The 21,532-nt window shown below is 45.9% G+C and overlaps 1 protein-coding gene across 1 annotated transcript in view; it reads left to right on the forward strand.

Annotated features, from left to right (window-relative positions):
• Nucleotides 1-446: 446 nt before the first annotated feature.
• TMTC1 (transmembrane O-mannosyltransferase targeting cadherins 1) overlaps nucleotides 447-21,532 on the forward strand; it is a 149,021-nt gene continuing 127,935 nt past the window's right edge. Inside the window, exons 1-5 of the mRNA XM_054840856.1 lie at nucleotides 447-941; nucleotides 13,185-13,362; nucleotides 15,064-15,137; nucleotides 16,307-16,483; nucleotides 18,448-18,654. Coding sequence (XP_054696831.1) covers nucleotides 619-941; nucleotides 13,185-13,362; nucleotides 15,064-15,137; nucleotides 16,307-16,483; nucleotides 18,448-18,654 — 959 coding nt within the window. The 5' untranslated portion in view covers nucleotides 447-618. The remainder of the gene's footprint in view (nucleotides 942-13,184; nucleotides 13,363-15,063; nucleotides 15,138-16,306; nucleotides 16,484-18,447; nucleotides 18,655-21,532) is intronic.

Below are 21,532 nucleotides of genomic sequence, written 5' to 3' on the forward strand. Positions count from 1 at the left end.
GATGCAGCGGAGCAGTATCGATGCTGTGGATGCTGTGGAGCCAGCTGGGACGTTCCCACTGCCCAGGTGAGCATGGCCCACAGGGAGGCTGGTCCTGGCGTGACCGGCCGTGGAGGGGGGATGCCCGCGGGGGGACGGAGGAGGCCCTGGCACCAGGCGGGGGTGCCTTGCACCTGTCTCCCGCCAGTGACAGGGGCGACCCGCCGCACCAGGACTCCGCTTCCAGCCCCGCAGCACACCCCGCCCACGGGCAGCACGGCCTCGCGTGGGTGCTACCGCGCCGCGCCGGGAGGGTGTCCCTCTCCGGTGTGCGGGGGCTACCCCGGGCAGAACCCACCCCGCCGGCGGGCTGAGGTGGCGGCGGGGGTGACAGCGCGGCAAGGAGCATGCGTGCGGGGGGGGGGGGGGGGAAGGAGGAGGAAGAGGAGGAGGAGGGATGGCGCGGGGAGGCGGCCGCTGTTTATTTGCAGCCGGGCTGGCTGCGCCTCGGCAGAGCGCGAGTGGCCGGCGGCGGTCCCGCTGCCCGCCCCGCACCATGCGGGCGCCGCTGCCTCCCCGCGCCGCGGCGGCGGCGGAGCCGGGGCAGCCAGCGCGGCGCCCCGGGCCCGCACCCGCGCCATGGTGACGGGCTCGGCGCTGGGCTCCCGCAGCCGGGACCGAGCCGCGCCGCCCCCCTACCCGTCCCCGCCGTCGGCGGCGGGCGGGCGGCGCGGCGGGGCGGCGGCGGCGGCGGCGGTGCTGGCGGGGCTGTGCGCCCTCTGCTACGGGAACTCTCTGCGGGGCGAGTTCGTGCACGACGACGTCTGGGCCATCGTGAACAACCCCGACGTGCGGGCGGCCGCCCCCGTGTCCGCCGCCTTCGCCAACGACTTCTGGGGCAAGCGGATGGCCGAGAACACCAGCCACAAGTCCTACCGGCCCCTCTGCGTCCTCACCTTCAAGTAAGTGCCCGGCGCCGCAGCGGGGCGGGCGGCGCGGCTCTCCCTCCGCCGCCCGGTCCCTCTCCCGGACCCGTGCCCGGGAGAGCCGGGCGGCGGGCGGAGAGGAGGCGGCCAGCCCCGGGTGAGGGTCAGGGCGAGCTCCCCGAAACTGTCGCCTCCGGTCCTGCGTCCTCGGCTTCGTGATTCAGCATTTCTGCCCGGAGCTGTGTGGGACGGGGTGTGCCCCGGGGGCGGGCGGGGAGGGGGTTCGGCCGCCCGCTGCCGCCGGGGTGGCCCCGCGGCCCGGCCCGGCCCGGCCCGGTGGAAGTTAAGTGGAGAAGAGGAACGATGCGGAGCCGCTCCGGGGGAACCTGCCGCTCTCCCGGCAAGTGCCCCGCTTCCCTCGCGGTTTGGGAACAGGTGGCACCTCTTCCCCGGGCTGCCGGCGGATAAAAGGGAAACTCGAGGTTTTCGGAAAGCTCTTTCGACTGAGAAGGGTGTTCAGATTGAATCCCCCGTGAGTTCCTGCTCTTACTCATCCCCTCTGCTTTATCTCCAGTACTTTTGCCTGCAGTTGAATGATCATGCCAGAAACTTCCCCGGTGCTGTTTTGAAGCAGACCCATAGTCATCCCTACCTTTTCATTTTTTTAACGCTTAGCGAAGGGGTCTACTCAAGGGTATCGCAGCGTCTCTTGCAGCCAGCCCGGCGGCTGCAAACCTCTCCTGTAGGTCACAGAGTTCCCCGCCAGCCTCGTCTGCCTCGGATGTTCCCAGTGTCCCGGGCAGAGTTGCTGAGGAGGAGTTTCGGTTTTACAGGAATAAAGAGAAGTTGGGTAGCGGCGAAGTAACGTGACAGTTACCATCGCTAATCCTAGAAGGAAAACCCAGACCCGTCTCTTTTTCCGAGGAGAATAATTTGTAGCAGATCAGCTTAGTTACAATTCGTACAGTTTGCTATCCCTTCCATCAGCTTGTTCTCTTTTTATTCTGATGACACGTAAATGATGGTGAATGTTTGCCACGTTTTAGTGTTTAAAAATGATACGGTGTTTGCAGGGAACTGTGCTGAAGATATGTAGTGTAGCTGGGTGATGTTCAGCACTTGGGTCCTGTTTGTAGCTGCCCACTACAAACCTACGGCAGGCATAAGGAACACACTATATAGACAGTGTACTGGGAGGAGGTGTTGTTAGAGGTGTTGTTACTGGAACCTTGTGACTCTGCTAATTGAGTAACTATTCATTAAAATACCTGATTTATAAATAACATTTCATAAGCTATGTGAAAATTGCGCCTTTCTGTGAGGCAAGAGCAGTTTCGAGGAATGCAGCATCCCTTCGGCACTCCCACGGAGCACCCGCCACTCTTTGGTTCTAAGGGTGGGCTTGGAGCCGAGCCCCATCGGTGTTGGCTGTCTGGGGAAGCAGGGCTGGGTGACATGAGGTGGGGTGGAGTATTCCCGATAAAGCAAAACCGAACAGCACAGACACTTGTAAACGGGATTGGTTAGGACAGGTTTTGTACCCTCTCCTCGAAGGGGCTCTTGGCAGGTTTCTGTAGAGAGCAAAGGGGATGTAGGCAGCCACGGGCAGAGCCGGCTTTGTGCACACAGAGTGCCTTCTCCATCGCGTGTCCAGCCAAACTGTTGCAGTTTGGGGAGTCGTCTGATTAATCCATTCCTCCAGCAATACATGCGGGGGTAATTTGAGAGGTGAGTGAACCTGCAGGTATCGCCACTGACCGTGTTGCATGCTGTAAGGGTGCCCGACTTGGCCGCCTAGATTGGGTTGCAGGATTGAGGTTACGTTATGCTAATTGGCAAAAGAATCTTAAACTTTAATAATGGAATGGAAAATAAATGCTTTAGTTCCTGTTTATGTGTCTTGGCTCTGAACTGGTTTTGCCTTTGCTTGTGTCAGCGTAAAAAAAAAAAAAAAAAGGATGTTGTGCTGTCCCCATCTAGTCCTTTTTGGAAATTAGTAAGGCTAATTTTGTGAGCAAGATTTCATCTTCAAGTGCTTATAATAACTATCCAGTTAAGATATAGGGTCAAAGGCAGAGTCATTTGTTCACCACTTGGCATTGCATTTGGAGTAGGGAAGGAATCGTTTCACTTCCCTGGCTGCAGAGGAAGATTATTTCCACTGCACCCAAATACCCTTCCAGCTCTCCAGTTTCCACATTCTTCCCGTTTCATTTCTACCAGTCGGGTGTCAGAGGAAGATGTTAAGGTCTGGATGGAACGGATCCTCCAAACCCAGCGCTTCCAAAGAGGTTGCAGGGAGCTCTTGCGGAGCGACACCGAGCCTGTGGTTGAGCCGTGCTCTGCCTGCCCGAGCCATCCGCCTCTGCCTTGCCCAGCAGGAGCTTGCTGGTCACGCTCTGCCCTCCTGCAGAAGGAAAAAGGATTTACTCTGCTGGTTGTAAAATGCTTCACAGAACTGGACTTGTAACAGAATGAAAATGAATGTTGCTTGATAATATTTTGTTAGAATTTAGTACATCCTCTTAGGATATTGGAGAAAGCAACATGTGGTTTGCAGGATCTTGCTAGGGAAGGGAGGTGGGGAGCAAACTGTTCTGGTCTCTTTGTTTTTTATTTGCTTGTTTTATTTTATTTCTTTTTTTGTTGTACTGGTTTGGTTAAATCCAAGGCATTTCAATAATAGCATGACTCTGTATGCCTGCCTGGTGGCTGTGCTTACGTTGCGTGAAACTTTCATCTAGGAAGACTTGTTTTGAGTCTTGCTGTACTAAGATTAAAAATCTGGGAGATCTCCAAACTGCATGTACAGAACAGATGTGAAGGGTGGGCTGAAATTTATACCTACAGATCCATCAGTCTGCAGAAACTTTGTCTCAATCTCTTTTCTGTCCTTCATGGCTGTGAAGGTAAGAGGAAGGACTCATGATGCCCTATGGACTCTTCATTAGGCTAAACATACCCTACATGCTACGTATTCTTGACATGATCTCAATTAAAAAAATTGATCGCCCATCTGTCAGAAAAATCTTAAGCAGACATTGCTGAACTTTTCTAACAGTAGTTCAGTGTCCCTCATGTGTTGGAAATCTTAAATGACAGTCCTCATTCCAGTAGACTAATGCTCTGGAGCCAAACAGTGAAAAGAGCTCAAACATTTGACATTATTCACACCGGATCTGTCAGTATGAATGATCAGAGAAAAATAAGAGTGGCCTGTGTTACTGGAATCATTAAGCAAAATTTACAATATTCACAGAACTGCTGCATTGTTTTGCGTAGGTTAATATCAGAAGGGGGGGAAAAAGCCTGCATGTGGGCTGTTGAATTAAATAATGTTTGCTTTGTGCCTTTGAACTTCTCTCACCTTTTCTCCTGACTTTATTAAAGTAAAGGAGTGTTAAAACTAGTCGGTTCAGAAACATTCCTATTGTACGTGGGTAACTGTTAGGTGACAGGTCTAGCACAACTCATCTGCACAGGAGCTGAGATGGTAGGCAATAGTTTAGCTTAGTCCTTAGGAAAAACTTACTTCAGGCTCTCTTGTCCAGTGCTGTCACTCAGAGATGTTTACCTGCAGCTATTTTCTTCTCCAAGAAGTGATTCTGTATACTTCTTTCTAAAGAAGGTGGCTTTTAGGACTCAGGATATACTATTTCTTGGTGCCTTCCATATAAAATGTTAAGATGAAGGGTGTGGGGGGAAAAAAAAAAAAAAGAACTGCCAGTTCTGTAATTCACTCAGGATTTTATATTTGAGCTGGGTGCTTTCTGTCTTACACCTTGTCTCCACTAACAGAAGTTTGGTGAATCATTTATTCCCTCAGTAGCACTTAAGTTATTCCTTGGTTCCAGTGGTTTTGCAAAAATATTTCTCAACTGTTGAAGCAGAAGGTGCAATCCTCAGTGCTGTCTCCCTCCCTTTTTTTCTTCTCGTCTGTCAAATCCCCATTTAGATAGATTTTTCAGCCCAGAAACAAACAGATGATGGAGGTTTGATGTAGTGAGCAACACACAGCCTGAAGGTGTGCAGTGGTAGGAGACTGTGAGAATGAAGCCTTTGGAAAAACCCCGATGCCAAGGTTTAAAGACTCTTCATCGGAGGTCAGCCTCCTGGTTTTGCAGGTGGTGGGGCAAAGGCCCTGGAGAAGTGAAGGCCCTGCCCGCTCAGCTTTTTTGGTAGCGGGATGGAGGTCACTGCCAAGGCAGATGCTGGTGAGGGAGGTGCCTCAGGTAGCCATGACTCAAGAGGATGACACTGGGCAGAGAAGCACAGGAGATACCTGGCCTTCCTTGAAGGAGGTGGAAGTCAGTGTTGACTGAGAAAGCGCTTGGCTCTGTGGAAGGGTGTAAGAGAGCCCACGCCAGAGGCTGCTGCTGCTGGGCGGCTCTGGTGGTCCAGGAGGAGAGGCACTAAGTGGGACAGGCTGTCAAGGGGAACTCAACTCTCCCACCAGAAGAGACATAAACACACAATTTGTGCACAGACCCATCCTACTAGTACTCTGGCTGGAAAAAATGGGGGGAAAAAGATAAATTTAAAAGTCCTGGCTGTTCTCTGCTGCTGACTGCAGAATGGATGGCCCGCTGGCTCTCCTGCCGAGGCTGCGCGGGTACATACATGTCTAAGTAGTAAATGGGACCTTTCAGCAAAGGTCCGGTATTCTGTGTGGGTACCGTGAGCCTAGTGTAAGACTACCAGTGGCTTCAGATTAAAGCCTTAAGTGACTGTGAGCTTGGGTTAGATGTAAATATACAGCCAAAGAGAGGATTAATTCAGTAATTCACTGCCAACCTTCTGCTCTATCTAGTTGCTTACAGCTGATCTTTCTGTTTTTTCAGCTGTATCAGTGGCATCAGTTTCAAGGACAGGGAGCTTAAGAAAACCAAAACAACCCAGGGAAGAAAAAAAAAAGACCTTAGATTTTATTTGTTCCTGATTTAATGCTATATTACAGTTTGACATCACAGGGTAATATAGTGGAGCTATAATGTGTCAGGTTAAATACACAGTGCACAAGTATTTTCTTCACTCCATACATCTATATTAGGGCAATATCACAATGTTTAAGATTGTGTCAGTATTTCTCCTGTACAGCTTAGTCTAATATTTCTACCCTAGCTATAGCAATCACTCTCCATACTGATACTGTGATATCTGCCATGAAATTGATGTAGTACTGGTGGAGCCACACCGGGCAAGGTGGAGTTTGCGAAGAGAGGCAGTTGCTTTTCTTAGACTGGTTGTGGTATAGTTGGGATATACGGACACGTTTCTAGGCCTGTAAGCTTTTCTTCTGACCCAGAGCAGAGTGCCTGGCTGTCGTTTCAGGCCTGGCAGAGGGTGCGTGTGCCTCAAAGTTTGGTGTTTTGGTTTGGTTTGGTTTTTTTTCCCCAGTTACAGGTGCACAGAAGTCATGAAGCAGTGTCATGTTCACAGCAGGTGTCTGATGGTTTTGGTTGTAGATTTGGGCTGTGTTTCTCTAGGGAGACCGGGAGGGCTGCTTGCGCTCCCTGGAAGGAGGACAGGACTCCTGGGGAGGGCCGGGGGAAGCTCCCTGCCCGGGGAGGGAGGGCACAGACCTGGCTGGGGGTCCATGCTGCCGCGCTGCTTGCAGCCAAGCCCTGAGGTGAGGATCTGCCCGGGAGGAGAGGTGCATACAAAACATGTCGGACTTCTGCCTAGTAGCAACATTTTTGCTGTCCTTAATATTCAATAAAATTTGTCTGTCTCTTGAATTAAAAGCCATTTATTTTGAGGGATGCGTTCACTAAAAGGTCTGGGCAGATTCTCCTGAAAGACTTGGCTGATGTGAATCCAGTCACGCCTATGTTTGCTGCTTGCTTCAGTGGTGTTTTGTCTCTATTTAACACCTACCAGTTCCTGAGGATTTTCTCTCATCCGGCATCCTATTCCTCTCGCACCAACGTCACCCTTAATTTTCTTTTGTCTTCTTTTACCTAAAAGGCTCAGCTTTGGACCAGCCTTCTTCCCCACAGGAGCCTCCCTGTCAATACTCTTTAGAGTCCCTGAAAATAAAGTGCTCTGGTTGCTGCTGGTTAGCTAAAGGCATTTCTCTGCATTTATTCACTCTTTCTGACTGCTTTCCTGGACTTTCTCATTTGTTGTCTCTGAGATTTAAAGACAGAAAGAAAGGGGGGTGGGGGTGGGAAAGGGCTGTTCTCTTTGCACTCACTATACTCGGGGTTTTTTATTCACTTCTGTATAAATTTAAATGGCACTTCCTTCATGATGTGCAGCTCGAGCTGAAAGATTACCAAAGTTATTTCAAATTTGGTGGAAAACTCTTGTACCCAGTTTGAGATATCATCTTCATTAGGCCTAATAAGTTTAGACTGGATTTCTGTTGCTTTCTCCTATTGATGAATGACTGTCCGAGCTAGATTCTTGAACATGTTTCGTCTCTTACTCTGAGATTGGAGGAGGATTGCTTGATGGCCGCTAAAGAGTTTTGTGAGATGTTTGTTTCCTTCAGTGCATTGCTCTTGCTGAGACAATACTTAAGAATAATTTTGAAGACAAATTCTCTTTTGTTCAAAATCTGGGTAGAATGACACCTGGTTTGTCAGTTTGTAAATTGCCATCATCTGGCTTTTTTTCATTTTCCAAGGCCGTTTACAGAGACAAATTTAAAGCCACGTGAATGATGCCTTTGGTATTCTTAACGCAGGAATGATCATCAAACCACACTTTCTAGGGTTTCACTAGAAATTTCTGCCCAGGCGTATTTGCCGCTTCCAAGGTGCTGCTGCTTCCCAGTCTAATTGTGATTCCTTGTTTTCTTTTCCTAACCGCGCTGGAAAGCAATAACCAGCTTTGAATGCCAACACTTAACTAGCGCTCTTGTAAGCGATGACTGTTGTGCTCTAAGGGAATTGCTATAGCTTGGGAATTGATACGGCCTCTATCTTCTCACCCATCCCCGTTATAGCAGATCGAGTAACAAACCATTTAAGCCTTATTGTCCATTTAATTCTGAGGCATTGCACTGTACTATGAAAAGATTATCAGCACAAATCAGCACAAAGTGCTGTTGCACTGTGGTAGAAACTCTGCCGTGCTTGTGCTGGCCATTGCACGATCACTGCTGCAAACGGGGCTTATTTTCTTTTTTACTACTACAGGTTTTTCATTAATCTTTGAGCTGTTTCCACAGCGAGCTTTAACCATTATTGCCTCTGATGCAGCTGCGCCATTTTTGGAGTGCAAACGCTCATTGTCCTGGCACACAGTAGATGCATCTGTGGAGTTTATAAGGAGATTCCACCGTGCGCTGAAATCAGGCATTAGTTTGCATAAAGTTTGTCATTTATATCACAGAATTCCAAAAGGAAGGAAAGATTACAGGAAACTTAATCCATCCTCGTATGTTAGATTAATTTATATAAATCTGCAAGTGAGCCTTCCTCTATAAAAACTGTGGGGGTTTTATGAGGTGCGGGATGCTCTGAGACTTTCCATTAAGTGTTACTTGCTATAACAAATTACCATTATTATCCTGTGCATTTCTATTTCATAACATGTTGTGTTTTTTGTTAGTCTTTTGAAAATAATAAACCAGATTAAACTAAACAGGAGCTGCCCAGGGATAATAACAAAGTCTATAAAAAGCGAAACTCTCCAATTATGGTTTACAATATTATTAAATCATAAGAGGTCTTAAAAAAGGTTGAATGAGTCTTCATGTATACAAGTGGATAAAAAGCACTATGTTAGAGCCCGGGGGTGCTGGTGATTATATACCATAACTGGATATGTATGGGATTTGTCTGTGAGCCCGTACTCTTGCGGCATAATCCCTCTGGTTCTGGGTCTGCGAGGATGAAGTCACCGAATCCCACTTGATTTCCAGGCCCTCTGTATGGGGAATTGCTTACCCAAGGAGACGTGTCCCTGCCTGATGACTTATCTACAGGAAGACTAAGTGCCTGTGGCTTGAGGGTGACATGGTGCACAGTCCCTGCTCTACAAATGCCATTCGAGATGGCTGTGCTGTGGGAAGGGAGGGCAAGTAGTTAACTGGGGGTCTTGATAGATGTTGCTTATTCTTTTAAGAGCAAGAGTGATTTGCTTTCTACTGGAGAACTCTTTTACAAGCTCTACTCAGTGGACCTTCAACAGCTGATACCTGTGAAAGTCTCTTTCCGAGGGTGGAGCTATGTAATTCCTTTTCTTAGAGTGGACAGTAGAGGAATGGGAAAGCTGCTTTGGGTGGCAAGGCAAACTACAGCGCCGTTCCTCAGAAACATCCATTAGCCTTAACAAAATCAAGGGATTTCTGTGTTAGGGCATATATCTCTTATTTTGGTATACCTCCTGCTTTGGCATGCAGTTTTGGCAGTGCTCTGCCTTGGGTGTGATGTGCTAAACCACATGTGCTGCAACCCTTGGACACAAAGACCAGTGCTGGGACAAGAGGCTTTGCTTGAATACATGTTACAGTGCAGCCTTCTCTGCCCTGATGGGGAACGTGATCGATGCTGAGATTCCTGTAATGAGTTCTTATTTTGGTGGTAGCTTGGGTGATGCTCTGTTAGAAGATACTGGTCAATGTCACCTAGTATTGAGAGACTGCTCCTCCGTCTGCATGATCTTCCCCCGGGCCTTTTGAGGGCCTTTGCAATTTGAACTGCCATTCACCACTTCTCAGGAGGCTTAGCATACTCTTTGCCTCCAGGGACTCTCCCAGCAGAGGTGTTGAAGCATTGCAGAAATTCTCTGAGCGTTTCGTGGGTGGCTCCCCTGAGGAAAGACCTCCTTGTCTGAGACGGTGGTGTCTCCTCTTTCAAGCGTCTCCATTCCTAGGAGTGCGGTCACTTGCTTTATTCAGCCCCGAATCTTTAGAATACTATTCGCAAACACCTTTCTGGTTTGACAAGTAGCCAGTTCAGAAAGCCTGGCTGGCCCAAAGCATCTGCTCACCTAGCTGTGTGCTCTACCAAGGCCGTAAGACGTATCTTACAAGTTGTGCTGTAGTTCAGACAGATGTTACAATCTTCATGCAGAAGTGGCTAAGGTCTTCAGCCCACACAATGCTGCAAATTAGAAATGATGGTAGTATTGGTGTCTTTTGGGCTTGCAACTTAAAAAATGAAGGACTTTCCCAATTTGTGAGCCAGTTTAGATATGGAAACATAAGGACAAACCTCCCCTCCCATGACAGAGTACAGTTACTGCCTCAGAGCTTCTGTTCACAAACATCGTGTTGGAGAAACACCACTTCTTAATTTTGAGATTCCTCTCTCTCTTTTACTTTCTTTGTTTGCTGAGCTGTATACCGTGTATAATTACTACACGACTTTGTGATAATGCTGCTGCCAGTAAACAAAGACAAGACTGAATCTTTGCAAGGGTATTAAAGTTTGAGAAGTGAGAAGTAATTTTTGTTGATTTACCCATCCCCTCCCACTCCCTTGCCCAGAAGTTGCTCCGCAGTGGAGGAAATTTATCTTTCCATAGTAAGCTGCCTTTTTCCCCCATGGGTGAATGAGCGTGCTGGGGAGCTTTGCAAAGTTCTTGTGACTTGGATTAGAGCTGTTTGGAGCCCCAGATTTGCTCACCCATTTGATGTTCAATAAACTCAACCACTGCTAACGTTTCAAAATCATTCTGCTAGGATTGTTTCAGGACAAAAGAATGTTTCCTTCGTTGCCATGTGGCCTAATTTCTTATGACAAAGAGCTTTAGCAGCAAAAACCACTGGTGTGAATATAGCACCTGCACACATTTGTGTTTAATGTTTGTGGACCACCAAAGATGGTATTTAAAACATACACCAAGGCGTACTTGCAGTCAGATTTTGCTGTTTAATGGAAGGCTCATCTGAATACTGCGGTGCTGTTATGTTTGTGTTTTGTTCTGCCTTTTTTTTTTTTTTAAATTTTGTTGTAAAGACTACACAGGGGAATAGCCAAGCTGTGAGGCTGATGCTTTCACATAGCTGTTTTCAATAACTTACATCAGGTAATTCTCAGTTTACAAGCCTTGTTGGCTTCATGTTCACCCCAAGAATGGCCATGAAGAGCACACCCTGCCTTTAGGGTAGGTGACCTGATGGGGCAGGAAGAGCTGTCCATACAAGGTTCTGCCTCTCTTGCCAGTAGACCTGTTTGCAGGATTGGACATGATCCATGGGGACTAATGAGAGATTTTTCAAGGGTGCTGTCAGATGTCGCATTGTTAGTGCTTGGTCCTCACAACTTGGCCAAAAAAATTAAATGAGAATCTCTCACGCTTTGGTGCATGGGTTTGAATCACCTGATAGCCTGAGCACTTCTTGTCCTCGCTGTCCTCACCTGCCCGCATCTGCTTTCTCCAGAAATCAGGTTGCCAGAGCACACTTTGGCATTTGGGGTGGGTCGATGATGAGGACTGCGTTCCATCTGGCTGATTTACAGCCAGAAATGATGAATTTGTATAAAGAACAGACCCTGCAGGTGGTCCCTGCCATTGCACACATCTGCAGGTGCCTCTGAGCGTGACCTTTGGCTCCTTCGGGGCAGGGTGGCCCTGTGCTGCCCCTTGTTCCCTGCAGCGTGCTGAAAACAAGATTTAGGCCTGGGGGTTCCCACTGCCGCACCGTATTTACAGCTGAAACCCTGGCTGGGTGTCCGTTACTGGCGTTTGCTGTGGTTTGTCATTCCGTGCTGGTAGAAATGAGGGAAAGTGATGTATGCTGCTGCCCTGAAGTGGCTTGCAGGAGAAATGGGGAAAAAAAAAAAAGAAAAAGCCTCAACTCTTCATGTATTCTTGAATCACGCAGACTGATGTCTTGTCAAAATGTAGCTACATCAGCCTATAGTTCAAAGGCAAAGGTCAAGTCATGCTAAGATCTCACTTTTCCCAAACTCTCTGGGTTTCAGCTATTGCCTCCACAAACACTCCAGTGGGAGCGGAGCAGGAATGCACAAGTGAGTCTCCTGGTCTGGTAAAGTTAGATTGGCCTGGCAGATGCAGCCCAGGACGGATAGCACTCTGTTGCTTATGAGTAAGGAATGTAGAGAGTATTTATAAAAAGCGTATGTTGGGTGGCCCTCACGGACACACCACGCCTCCTCTGTCTTACAAAAAAACCCCTAAGGTACTTGCAGAGTAGCAACAGCTCAGTGCCTTTGCTGTTGCATCACGTATGTCATGGGAGACCTGGAGTCTGTTGGTAACAACAGGAAGGATTATTGTCCCTTTGGCACGTTTACATCTACATGCAAAATATTTAGATTGAGTCTTTTTTTCACTGGGTGTCTTGTCTATTTGGTTTTTTTAAATGTCCTTTAACATTAGTACTTCCAAATTTCTTGTTCATATATGGAGTCTTCCCTAGATAGAGCCACCATGGGAGGGGGGTGTGTGTGTGTATATTTATCCAAACGTACAGATGCAGTTAATTCTAAAGAGAATCGAGTTATCTTCAACTGCATGTAAGGCAAAGCCTGTCAGCAGCTGTTAAGCAAGCTGGCTGTATAAAACAGTGACCAGAAAAATGTGTTAATACACGCTGTAAGACAAATGTAATAACAGCTTGTTATATTTGTTTTTTATGATCGACACAAATAATGAACCCTAATTGTCTCATTGAGTCTAGGCTGATGTTAACTAACTTATCTTTAACATCAATGTCCTTATAAAAATGACACTAACTATTAAGCCAGCTTCTTAGCGTAGTCCTGATGTCAGTAAAGCATTTAAATAAATACTTAACCTTCAGTATGTGAAAGTATTGTGAAAGTTAAACGGGAATAAATGTGCCTGTAACGCTAAGCAGATGCTCCAGCGCCTTACTGAGTCCTTGTCTTGCCTGGTCCCAAGCTAAAGCATCTACTCCGTAGCAGAAAATAACTACCCGTATTGTAAATCTGCCACGTGGCCGAGACGATGGCAGAACGTGCCAATGGGAAAACGGCGCAAGCGCCGCGCTTCTGATGTTGGGCGGTGTTATTTGCTGCTCAGGAAGCAGAGACGTCGTCTCACTGCAGCAAGCTGTACTGGGAGGGCACAAGCTTCTTCCATCTCTGTGTCAAGAAGGTTGCCAAATTCAACCGCATATTTTAAAATTAAATTAATTAATTGAAAATCGGGGAAGTGGTTTCTCCTTAATCAGATAAACCAGAAGTTCAGAGTGATTTTCACTCATTAGTTTAATAGCACTTACATTAGAAGACTGCAAATCAGGCAAAAAGCGTAACTTAGAGTATTTGAAAGATGTCCTGTTATTACAAGACCTCTCCAGTCTAGTAACGGTTCCGTTTTGTCTCCTTGCAGGTTAAACATATTGCTGGCTGGTATGAACCCCTTCTATTTCCATGCAGTGAATGTAATTTTACACTGTCTAGTGACTCTTGTGCTGATGTACACTTGTGACAAAGCTGTGTTCAAGGACTGTCGACTTGCTTTTGTCACGGCGCTGTTCTTTGCTGTGCATCCCATTCACACTGAGGCTGTAAGTATGTGACACAAAAAAACCCGGTGACACAGAAGCTAAAAATAAATGCGTACTTTAAATATTTTATTTTTTTTAAAGAAACCTCTGAGTCATGCAGAATATGGTACTCGTGATTTTTGCTGTGGAGGAGCAAAGGTGAGAATATACTATATTTAAAATAATTTGCAGGAGTCATTAAGAAGAAAGTGTATTCATACTCACCATCTTTCTGCTCCGGCACTAAATTCTAATTGACGGTCCTAATCAGCGATGCTGGGAATAAATGGACAGTCATTCAGCTGATGAAAATGTTGAGTCTTCTGAAATGAAGGACCTTGGTGAGGCCGCGCTCTCCTGCTGGGACATTGTTGCATGCCTTCAGTCGTCTCCTATAGTCATCAATTTAAGGGAGAAAAAGTGAAGGGAGTGTGTATTGTGGAGGAGATTGCTCAGATAGAGGTGATGTGACCCATGGATTAATTTATATTGATTTCAATTAAAAGCTAGGAGTATCATCTTCAGAAAAAACTTGTTAGCTTAATAAACGTCATGGTAAGTTTACAGAGCAACGGCTCATATTGGACATTTTCCTGTTCATTATAAGGAAACATTTAAAGACGTATTCACACTAAACCCACAGTCGGTTAGCATGGGGAGGTACTTCTGTAGATAAAATGAGCCTCGCTGTCTTTGAGAAGGAAATGCAATATCTAGCCATCCGTACTTAAAAAAAAGAAATGCACTCGTTAGCTGAGATACCATTGACATCACACGCTCTCGTTACCAGCCTTTGTAAATGAGCGAGGGAATCGGCTGTCGCGGCTGAGAACTTTTGAGGAGAGATTACCTTAATAACAAAAAGCCACGAGCTTTACAGTTACTCCCTGGGCTGTCTCGTGTGAACTAATCAGCTAGGGTCCTTTTGATAATGCAGCTTTATATTGCAAGGGAGGTTTTAGAAGAGGCACTCTTTGAATTTATTTTTGTCTTGGTCAGAACTTAAGAAGGTTAAAATAAATGCCAGAGTGCTGAATATAGCTTAATTATGTAATCTCAAAAGAGGCAAAATTTCAAAGGGCCTTTTATTTGCTTTATGGGCAATTTTTAGATCTTTATGAAATGGAATATTGGAATAGTTTGTAAAAAGAGTGTTTATACATTCTTCTTCAGCATTCTTTTATAAAAAGACTTGGTTAATTAATATGTAGAAAAACCTCTTAAACTCCAGTTATTCCGAAAGAGAGTAAATTATATACCGCTCTATCACTTTTTGGTGATAAAATGTATTCAAATATTAATTATTAACTCATTCCTATATAATGTCTTCTCCAAAGAGTTACTCTTTCATTTGCCTTTTTCTTTAACAAATCTCAGTTGCGGGAGTTGGATGCATTTCTCATTCGAGCCTTACTATACAAAATTAAAACAAGTCCCTAAAATTGGCACTTCTCTATGCCACTTTATTAATATTTTAATAAGAAAGTAAAGTCACTTATCTGTTGGCTTACTCATTTGTTTTGCCGAGTGAGAAACGCAGCAGACAAAACTGAGCGTATCCTACACTAACCGAGTCACATTTCACTATATTGAGGGAGGATAACACTGAAAGATAAAAAGCTTAAAATAGCAGCAGTTAGCAGGGATTGTTGAAACAGTCGCTGAACGCGCGTGCCTTTTTATATATGTGCTTTTACACCTGTGTGTCTCTCTTCCTTTTAGGTAACAGGTATAGTGGGCAGAGCGGATGTCCTAGCCTGTCTACTCTTTCTGTTGGCTTTTCTCTCCTATAATAGGTATGGATCCTTGCTATCGGTTGTGATAATATCATGAGATGCTCTAGTCTGAGGAGGAGAAAAAGGGGAAACCTTTCAGGTTTCGTTGTTGTTGGCAGAGGTACTTCCCCCAGCACTGCTGCGTGGAAGAGCCCTGGCCCCTGCTTTCAGCTGCAGTGCCAAATAAGTGATTCTTATGAGAATAAATAAATATAAAAAGAGAAGTCAGCATTTAAGGTCACCTCTTTCATTGACGTTACAGCTGACCATACACTAGAGGAGGGCTTGTAGAACTAAAAATTATAAAGAAATGTTTTCAACTGAAGGAAAACTGTCTGTATGTAGCGTGAAGAATAGACAGACACATGCTGCCTTTGAAATACATGCTGTGACTGTGGGACTCTGAAATACCCAGTCTGGGAGAGTTAAGGATTGTGCCTAGACCATTAGTCATCCTTTTCAGATGAAAATTTGGCACCATTTGCTGGTCTGTGTCCTAAAACTGTAACTGAACAAGTATAGATAAGAAGTAGCTTTACTCAGATGGGGTTTCTCCCCTTTTGCGGATTTTTTTCGTTTAGGAATAGCACTGTGTCATCACGGCCATGTGGCAAAACTGCTTACGTCCCTCCTGGGATGTTTGCTAGAAATCTGCAATGCTGTTTCCGTCGGAAGGTTTCAAAGGTGTAAACTGGATAGTGACCCCGCAGGAATCGGCTTGTTTGCCTTTGGTTCTTTCTTACCTTATTCCCTCTCATCCCTGCTCAGTCTATTCATGTAGATTAGGCCACATCTTTGACCTGGGGGAGTGTGGGTGGGATGGAGGAATTTTTTTCTTGCATGGTGCATTTTGTCACATGAGGAAAAAATAAGCATATGTGGTCTAGGTGATGGAAAGCAGGTGTTTTTCTGCCCTTTCTGTCTTTGTACTTAGTCTGCCGTTCTCTGACTGTTTTAAGTCCACTTGTCTTTCCTCCTCTGCTCAAATTCTTGGTACACCTCTCAATATTTGTGTTTTCCCTTCCTATGTCTAAACCTCTTCATTTATCAGCGAACAGTGTAGATTGTTCATGTCACTTATTACCAGGATCTTAAGAAATTAGGGGAAAAGTGCCTTGATATTTGTGTGAATGTAGTAAACATGAAAATAACAGAGAAGTTAAAATATTTATGTCAAATCTGTTTTTCAGGAGTGTGGATCAGCTTTATGTTGGGGAACATTTCCCTCCCACCGCCTCCCCATTCTATTTGCTGCTTAGTTTATTCCTTGGGACGTGTGCAATGCTGGTGAAAGAAACCGGAGTCACTGTCTTTGGTGTGTGCTTGGTTTACGACTTCTTTTCCCTCTCCTGCAATGGACTCAAACTGTAAGTAACTTGCTATGCTCGCAGTGCTTTTCAAGTGTTGCCACCTGTGTGTGCAAAATATATATTATTATATACAGCACTGTGGGAGATGGACTTGCCCCGCTGAATTAGATGGCACACATTTGACAAATTTGGAGGGCACCAAGGTTTCACTCTGTGGTTGGTTTTGGGTTTTTTTGTTACTCTATTGCTGCCTGATAACTTTTGCTGGGTAGATAGACCAGACGTGAAGAACTGATCTCTAAAATGCTCAATTCACTCTGGCAAGACTAACGTTTATTTTTTCCATGGGAGTTCTGACTGAAGCATCAACATCGTAAAATGTCTCTGGCTTAACTCCTTCCGTTCGCAGCATCTGCTTGATTATTCAGTCGCAATGTCATGGTTGTAGAAATATCAGATGATGTTTAGTAGTAAAATCAGGTTGGATCCTTTCTGTCATTATAGAATGGAAAAAGAGGGAAAATATCCAGCCGGTTCTGGAATGATTGGAATAAGTAGCAGCTCTCAGCAGTCACTGGAGAAAAATCAAGTACTTTGAAGTTTGTATGCTTCACTTAGTGTCACAGATAACTATGCTATTCTATATGTCCATTAAAAGTCAGCAGTCTTTTGTTTGATAGAAGCTGTTTTTTATCCACGTCTCTCCCAAACCATACCTGGTACAGATGTATCGATGAGTGAACGTAAGAGCTTACTGCCACTGAGAATGGGAGGTCTCGCTCCTGCTATCGCTTCCCGTGTTCCCACTGGTGCTGCCCCACAGGCTCTGGAGCCTGTCGCACCCCTGCGTGAGATAATGTATCTAGGTTATAAAAAAAGGACACTGAATTCGTCTTTCTGCAGTAGTGAATTAAATCAGCTCCCAGTAGGGTTTGGGGAGTACCAGAGCTGGCACAATGTGAGGGCAGCAAATGCAGGGAGGAGAAGAGGGACTCCCCTTTCTCAGGAGCATCCTGGCTTCCCTCCCATCTCAGCCCTTCCACTAGGTGCTAAGTGGGGATGGACCACGTTTCAGGTGCCACCTGCCCTCCCTCTGGCCCCTCTAACAGCAGTCACAATCAGAGGGTAGGTACGATGGATCTGCAGAGGATTTCTCCTGCTTTGACTGGATAAGTAATTCATAGTGGTGTAACTGGTGGGCAAGTAGCCAGCGAGGAGTATACTGGGGACTGAGAGCTGGCACGCTTGCTAACGCTTGTGTTTACAGTCTGCCTGGCGTGTTCCAGGAGCTGTCTAGCTAAAGGTATCACAAATGTTAATTAATCAAGGGAAAATCTGTGCCCTCCCTCCTGCCTTAGGTTCACATTCCAATGGCCTCTTCAAGTTATTTCTTTGCTTCAGTGGCATCCACTTGCCCAGATGTGGCAGTTATTTAGGTTGCAGGAATGAAGCTCTGTAGTCCAGATGTGCTGTGTTTTAATATTTGCTCTGGTTGCATGTATTGTGCGCTCTTCTGTCTGTTTGTGGTGCTCAGGATTTTATGACTGTATTTGATTGTTTTAGGGGGCAGCAGGAAACCAGCAGCCTTCTACATGCTGCTGAAAGACATCTCCTCCTGCTCCTTCCTCCAACCTGTAGAGATTTGTTTTCTGTGTAAACGAGGCAGAACACCAATTATTTTCTGCAGCAAAAAATTAGAAATGGCACCATGTTCTTCCTCACAGTGCTTCTCATCTTACCAGAGGTCCAGAGAACAGTGTGATACAGGAGTGCTCATCTTCTGTTGCTCTTGGGTCTCTTTCTCTAGGTCTATTTAGGAACTAATAAATCCTGTCCTCCCAGCATGCAAAGACTTTGTGTTTTGGATTAAATAAAATGTCGTCTGTTGTAGTTAGATGCCATGTTGTGCTGTTTTCATAATGTTCAACCTTTTGATAAGGAAAAGTGAAAAAGAAAAATCCTTAAATCTTTTTCTTTCCCCTTTCCCCTCGTTTTCCCCTTTTCTCTGCATGCGTAATCAGGAGAAATGGGGGCATCGGCCACAGACCTGCCCGGCAGCCCGCGGCTTCTCCCTCTGCCTCGCTGCAGGTCCCTCCGGCCGGCCGGGAGAACGGGAAGCATCGCTTTGCTCACCGGGGCACCTGGAGCTCCTGCCACCCGGCATCACCCGAGGAGCAGCGGAGCGGTGGCCTTTCTGTGCCCAGCAAAGCCATGTGGGCCATTCGGAGGTACTGCTGGCTACCTGCCGCTCCGTTGTGGTTTAGTTTGCAGCTGATCCTACCTTAAAATGCCAAGTCATTCACTTTTGTTTTAGCCATTTTTATTCTGAAATGTGCTGTGATTTTTCTTACGCTACTGGAGAGGGAAGAGAGGAGAAAGGTGGAAGGAGGGTTAAGGGGAGAAAGAGGAAGGAACTGAAAAGTGCATTTCTTCTGCTAGAATATCTAAGGACTGTCCATGTCCTGAGACTTTCTATCCTAGTATGATATTGGTACGCAATGCTCTCCTTCCCAGCTTCTCCATGGAGAAAGCCAAAATTGTAACGCTAGTTTGAACATGAAGAGGGGAATATGTGCACGTATACAATGCCTGAAATGAGAAGAGTGCAGTGTGAGCAGTGTATTATGTGATATTGCTATATATCTATATATACACGTTTGTAGGTATAATTTCTGCATGTCAGTGTACATACATGTAGATGTGTGTGTGCATATTTACGTGTGTGTGTATATATATATATATATATATATGAAAGTAGAGGTGATGCCTTTATGCCTAAGAATGTGCGTATAACGGTGAGAGCCGGGCTCAGGCAGTAACAGAAGGATTTTCACTGGTCGTGTCCAGCGGTTCTCGGCACGTTGCCTGGGGAAGGAAGGACTCCAGGGCCATGCTGTGGCACGAGACCAGCGCTTGGTGCCCTTATTCCTGTGGAACAGCACTGAGTCAGTAAGAGCGTTTAAGGGGGTGTGACTCAGCAGCCACCCCATGGATCTGTGCCAGAGTGTGGGGTGGGTTTTTGTTTGTTTGTTTGTTTTCTTTTCTTTTCTTTTCTTTTAACGTTGACCTTTGTGCAATCTCCCTGATAGCCCTTGCCCAGCTTGCCCTTTGTTGCTGACTTCTGGTTTTAACTACAAAACACTCACAGTACAATTTTAATTTGGAGACCTGTAATAATGAATTGTCCCACACTACTTATTCCTTGGAGAAAGTGGTTTGTTCTTTAAATAGATCAGGAATTACCTGCTGCAGTTCTCTGATCATTTAATGGTTGGCACCTGAATGGGCCCCATGCAGCACTCCTGAAACCTGGGAAAGGGAGTGTTTTATTCCCATATAACACCCCTCATTAATCAGTGCAGTATGAGCTGTTTGTTTGTTGTTGGTTTTGGGTTTGGTTTTGTTTTTTTTTTTTCCAAATAATCTTCTTGCTGCATCAATATTGATGGCATAGAGGCGTTACATGAGATCTGTAACTTCTCAGATCACAGACTCTGTTTCCTCTACCTGTAACTTCAATGGCTCAACCCACTTGAGAGCTTCTGCTCTGCAGGTGTTTTATCTGATTGATCTGACCTGGGGATGTTTGCAGTTTGTTTTTTAGCAAGGAGGGGAGTGGGTTGAGTCACGTTGCCTCTCTGTGTGGGAACCTGTGACACAAAAATGGTGAGGAAGTCAAGGCTTTTCAGAGTGGGTAAGTGGTAGCTGCTCTGGCATGGAGGCTCTTCAGAAGCTGTTCCCAATGGCCAGAAATTGTTCATTTGAAATTATTTCTTCTCCTGTATCCCCAAATAAGTAGATCAACTAGAGAGTGTGGGTGACCCTGGTTCCTTCTGATATGCCAGGCTAGAATGGTCTGTCCAAAAGCCTTGTTTAACATCTTGCCTCTAAAGCTTGGGACCTGGTGGGGAGGAGTAACCTGAGCGCAGACACTGGTGCAGCTGCTGTTCCCAGCCTTTGCCAAGGTTTCTTTCAATGCTTTTGTTCTCTTTGATATTTGTATTTGTTCCTGTTTTCCCTGATGGGTACTATGGTGGAGGGTATCAATATAAAATATGTCTCCTGTCTTGCTCCATCTTCTTCGCCCTTGTTTCTTTCTTTCCTCCTACTGTTCCTTTTCCCCGCCTCCTTTGCTTTATACTTTTTCCAGACACCCCCCCTCTGCCCCCGCTTTTGGGAACATCCCTTTCTTACAGCCTCTGGTTTTCCAGCCTCTTCAGGAGAGGCTGCAGAAGTTGTGTTGGAGAGACTACGCACGTGAGATGGCTTCAGAGGGAACTCGTACACATTGCCAACTGGCATTTGCTTTTCAGCAGCTGCCTCTTCAAGTGTGGTAAAGGATTTCTGCATGTGGCAGATCAAGCTCTGGATGTACACAGCTACTTTATTTTTAAAAAGGGGCTCTCACGGTGTAAGCCGCTCAGCTTCTCTTCTCAAGTGACTGACTGTGTGCAACACCCCTGCAACAAACCTGTGGTGCGATGGCTTGCTGTGGGGTGCCCAAAGCAGAGCTGGCTTGGTCCCAGTGGCTGAGAGGGAAGCCTGCTGCTGCATACCTGTGAGAGAATTGTGCCCAAAACCTTTGGGAGAAAGCCTGGGATGGGTTAATGGATGCTACTTTAAAAGAAACATCTTTAAAACTGCTGGCGACCTTCATAGCTAGTTTTTTTCCCTTGTTTTGAATTTGTTTCCTCTGAAGGCAGGATAAAGCTGGATTATTGTTGTATGGAATGACAGCCTCATAGAGCCTGGACAATTTGACCAGTGCCTGCTTGTCTAATGTCAAAGTTTGCTAGTCACTATGAAAAATAAACGTGCTGCTGCAGCATTTGTAATTTCAAGAGATCTTCTCAATTCTCAACCACATGGAGCGTGCTTGCAGTAGTATGGAACAGCAAGATGAAATGTATTGCAGCTCACTGACTCTAAAAATGACATCCACATCACCTGGAGGTCTGTGGACCACTACTTGTTTGTATGACTGAAGTCGTCTTCTTACTTCTGTTTGCTGACTCCTCTCACAGGACAGATTAAAATAGTTGAAATACTTTCCGTACACGTTCTTTCTCTAGTGCTATTGGCATATTATATGCTATGAAGTAGGAA

This window comes from Grus americana, chromosome 1 (genome assembly GCF_028858705.1).
Source record: "Grus americana isolate bGruAme1 chromosome 1, bGruAme1.mat, whole genome shotgun sequence".
NCBI lineage: Eukaryota > Metazoa > Chordata > Aves > Gruiformes > Gruidae > Grus > Grus americana.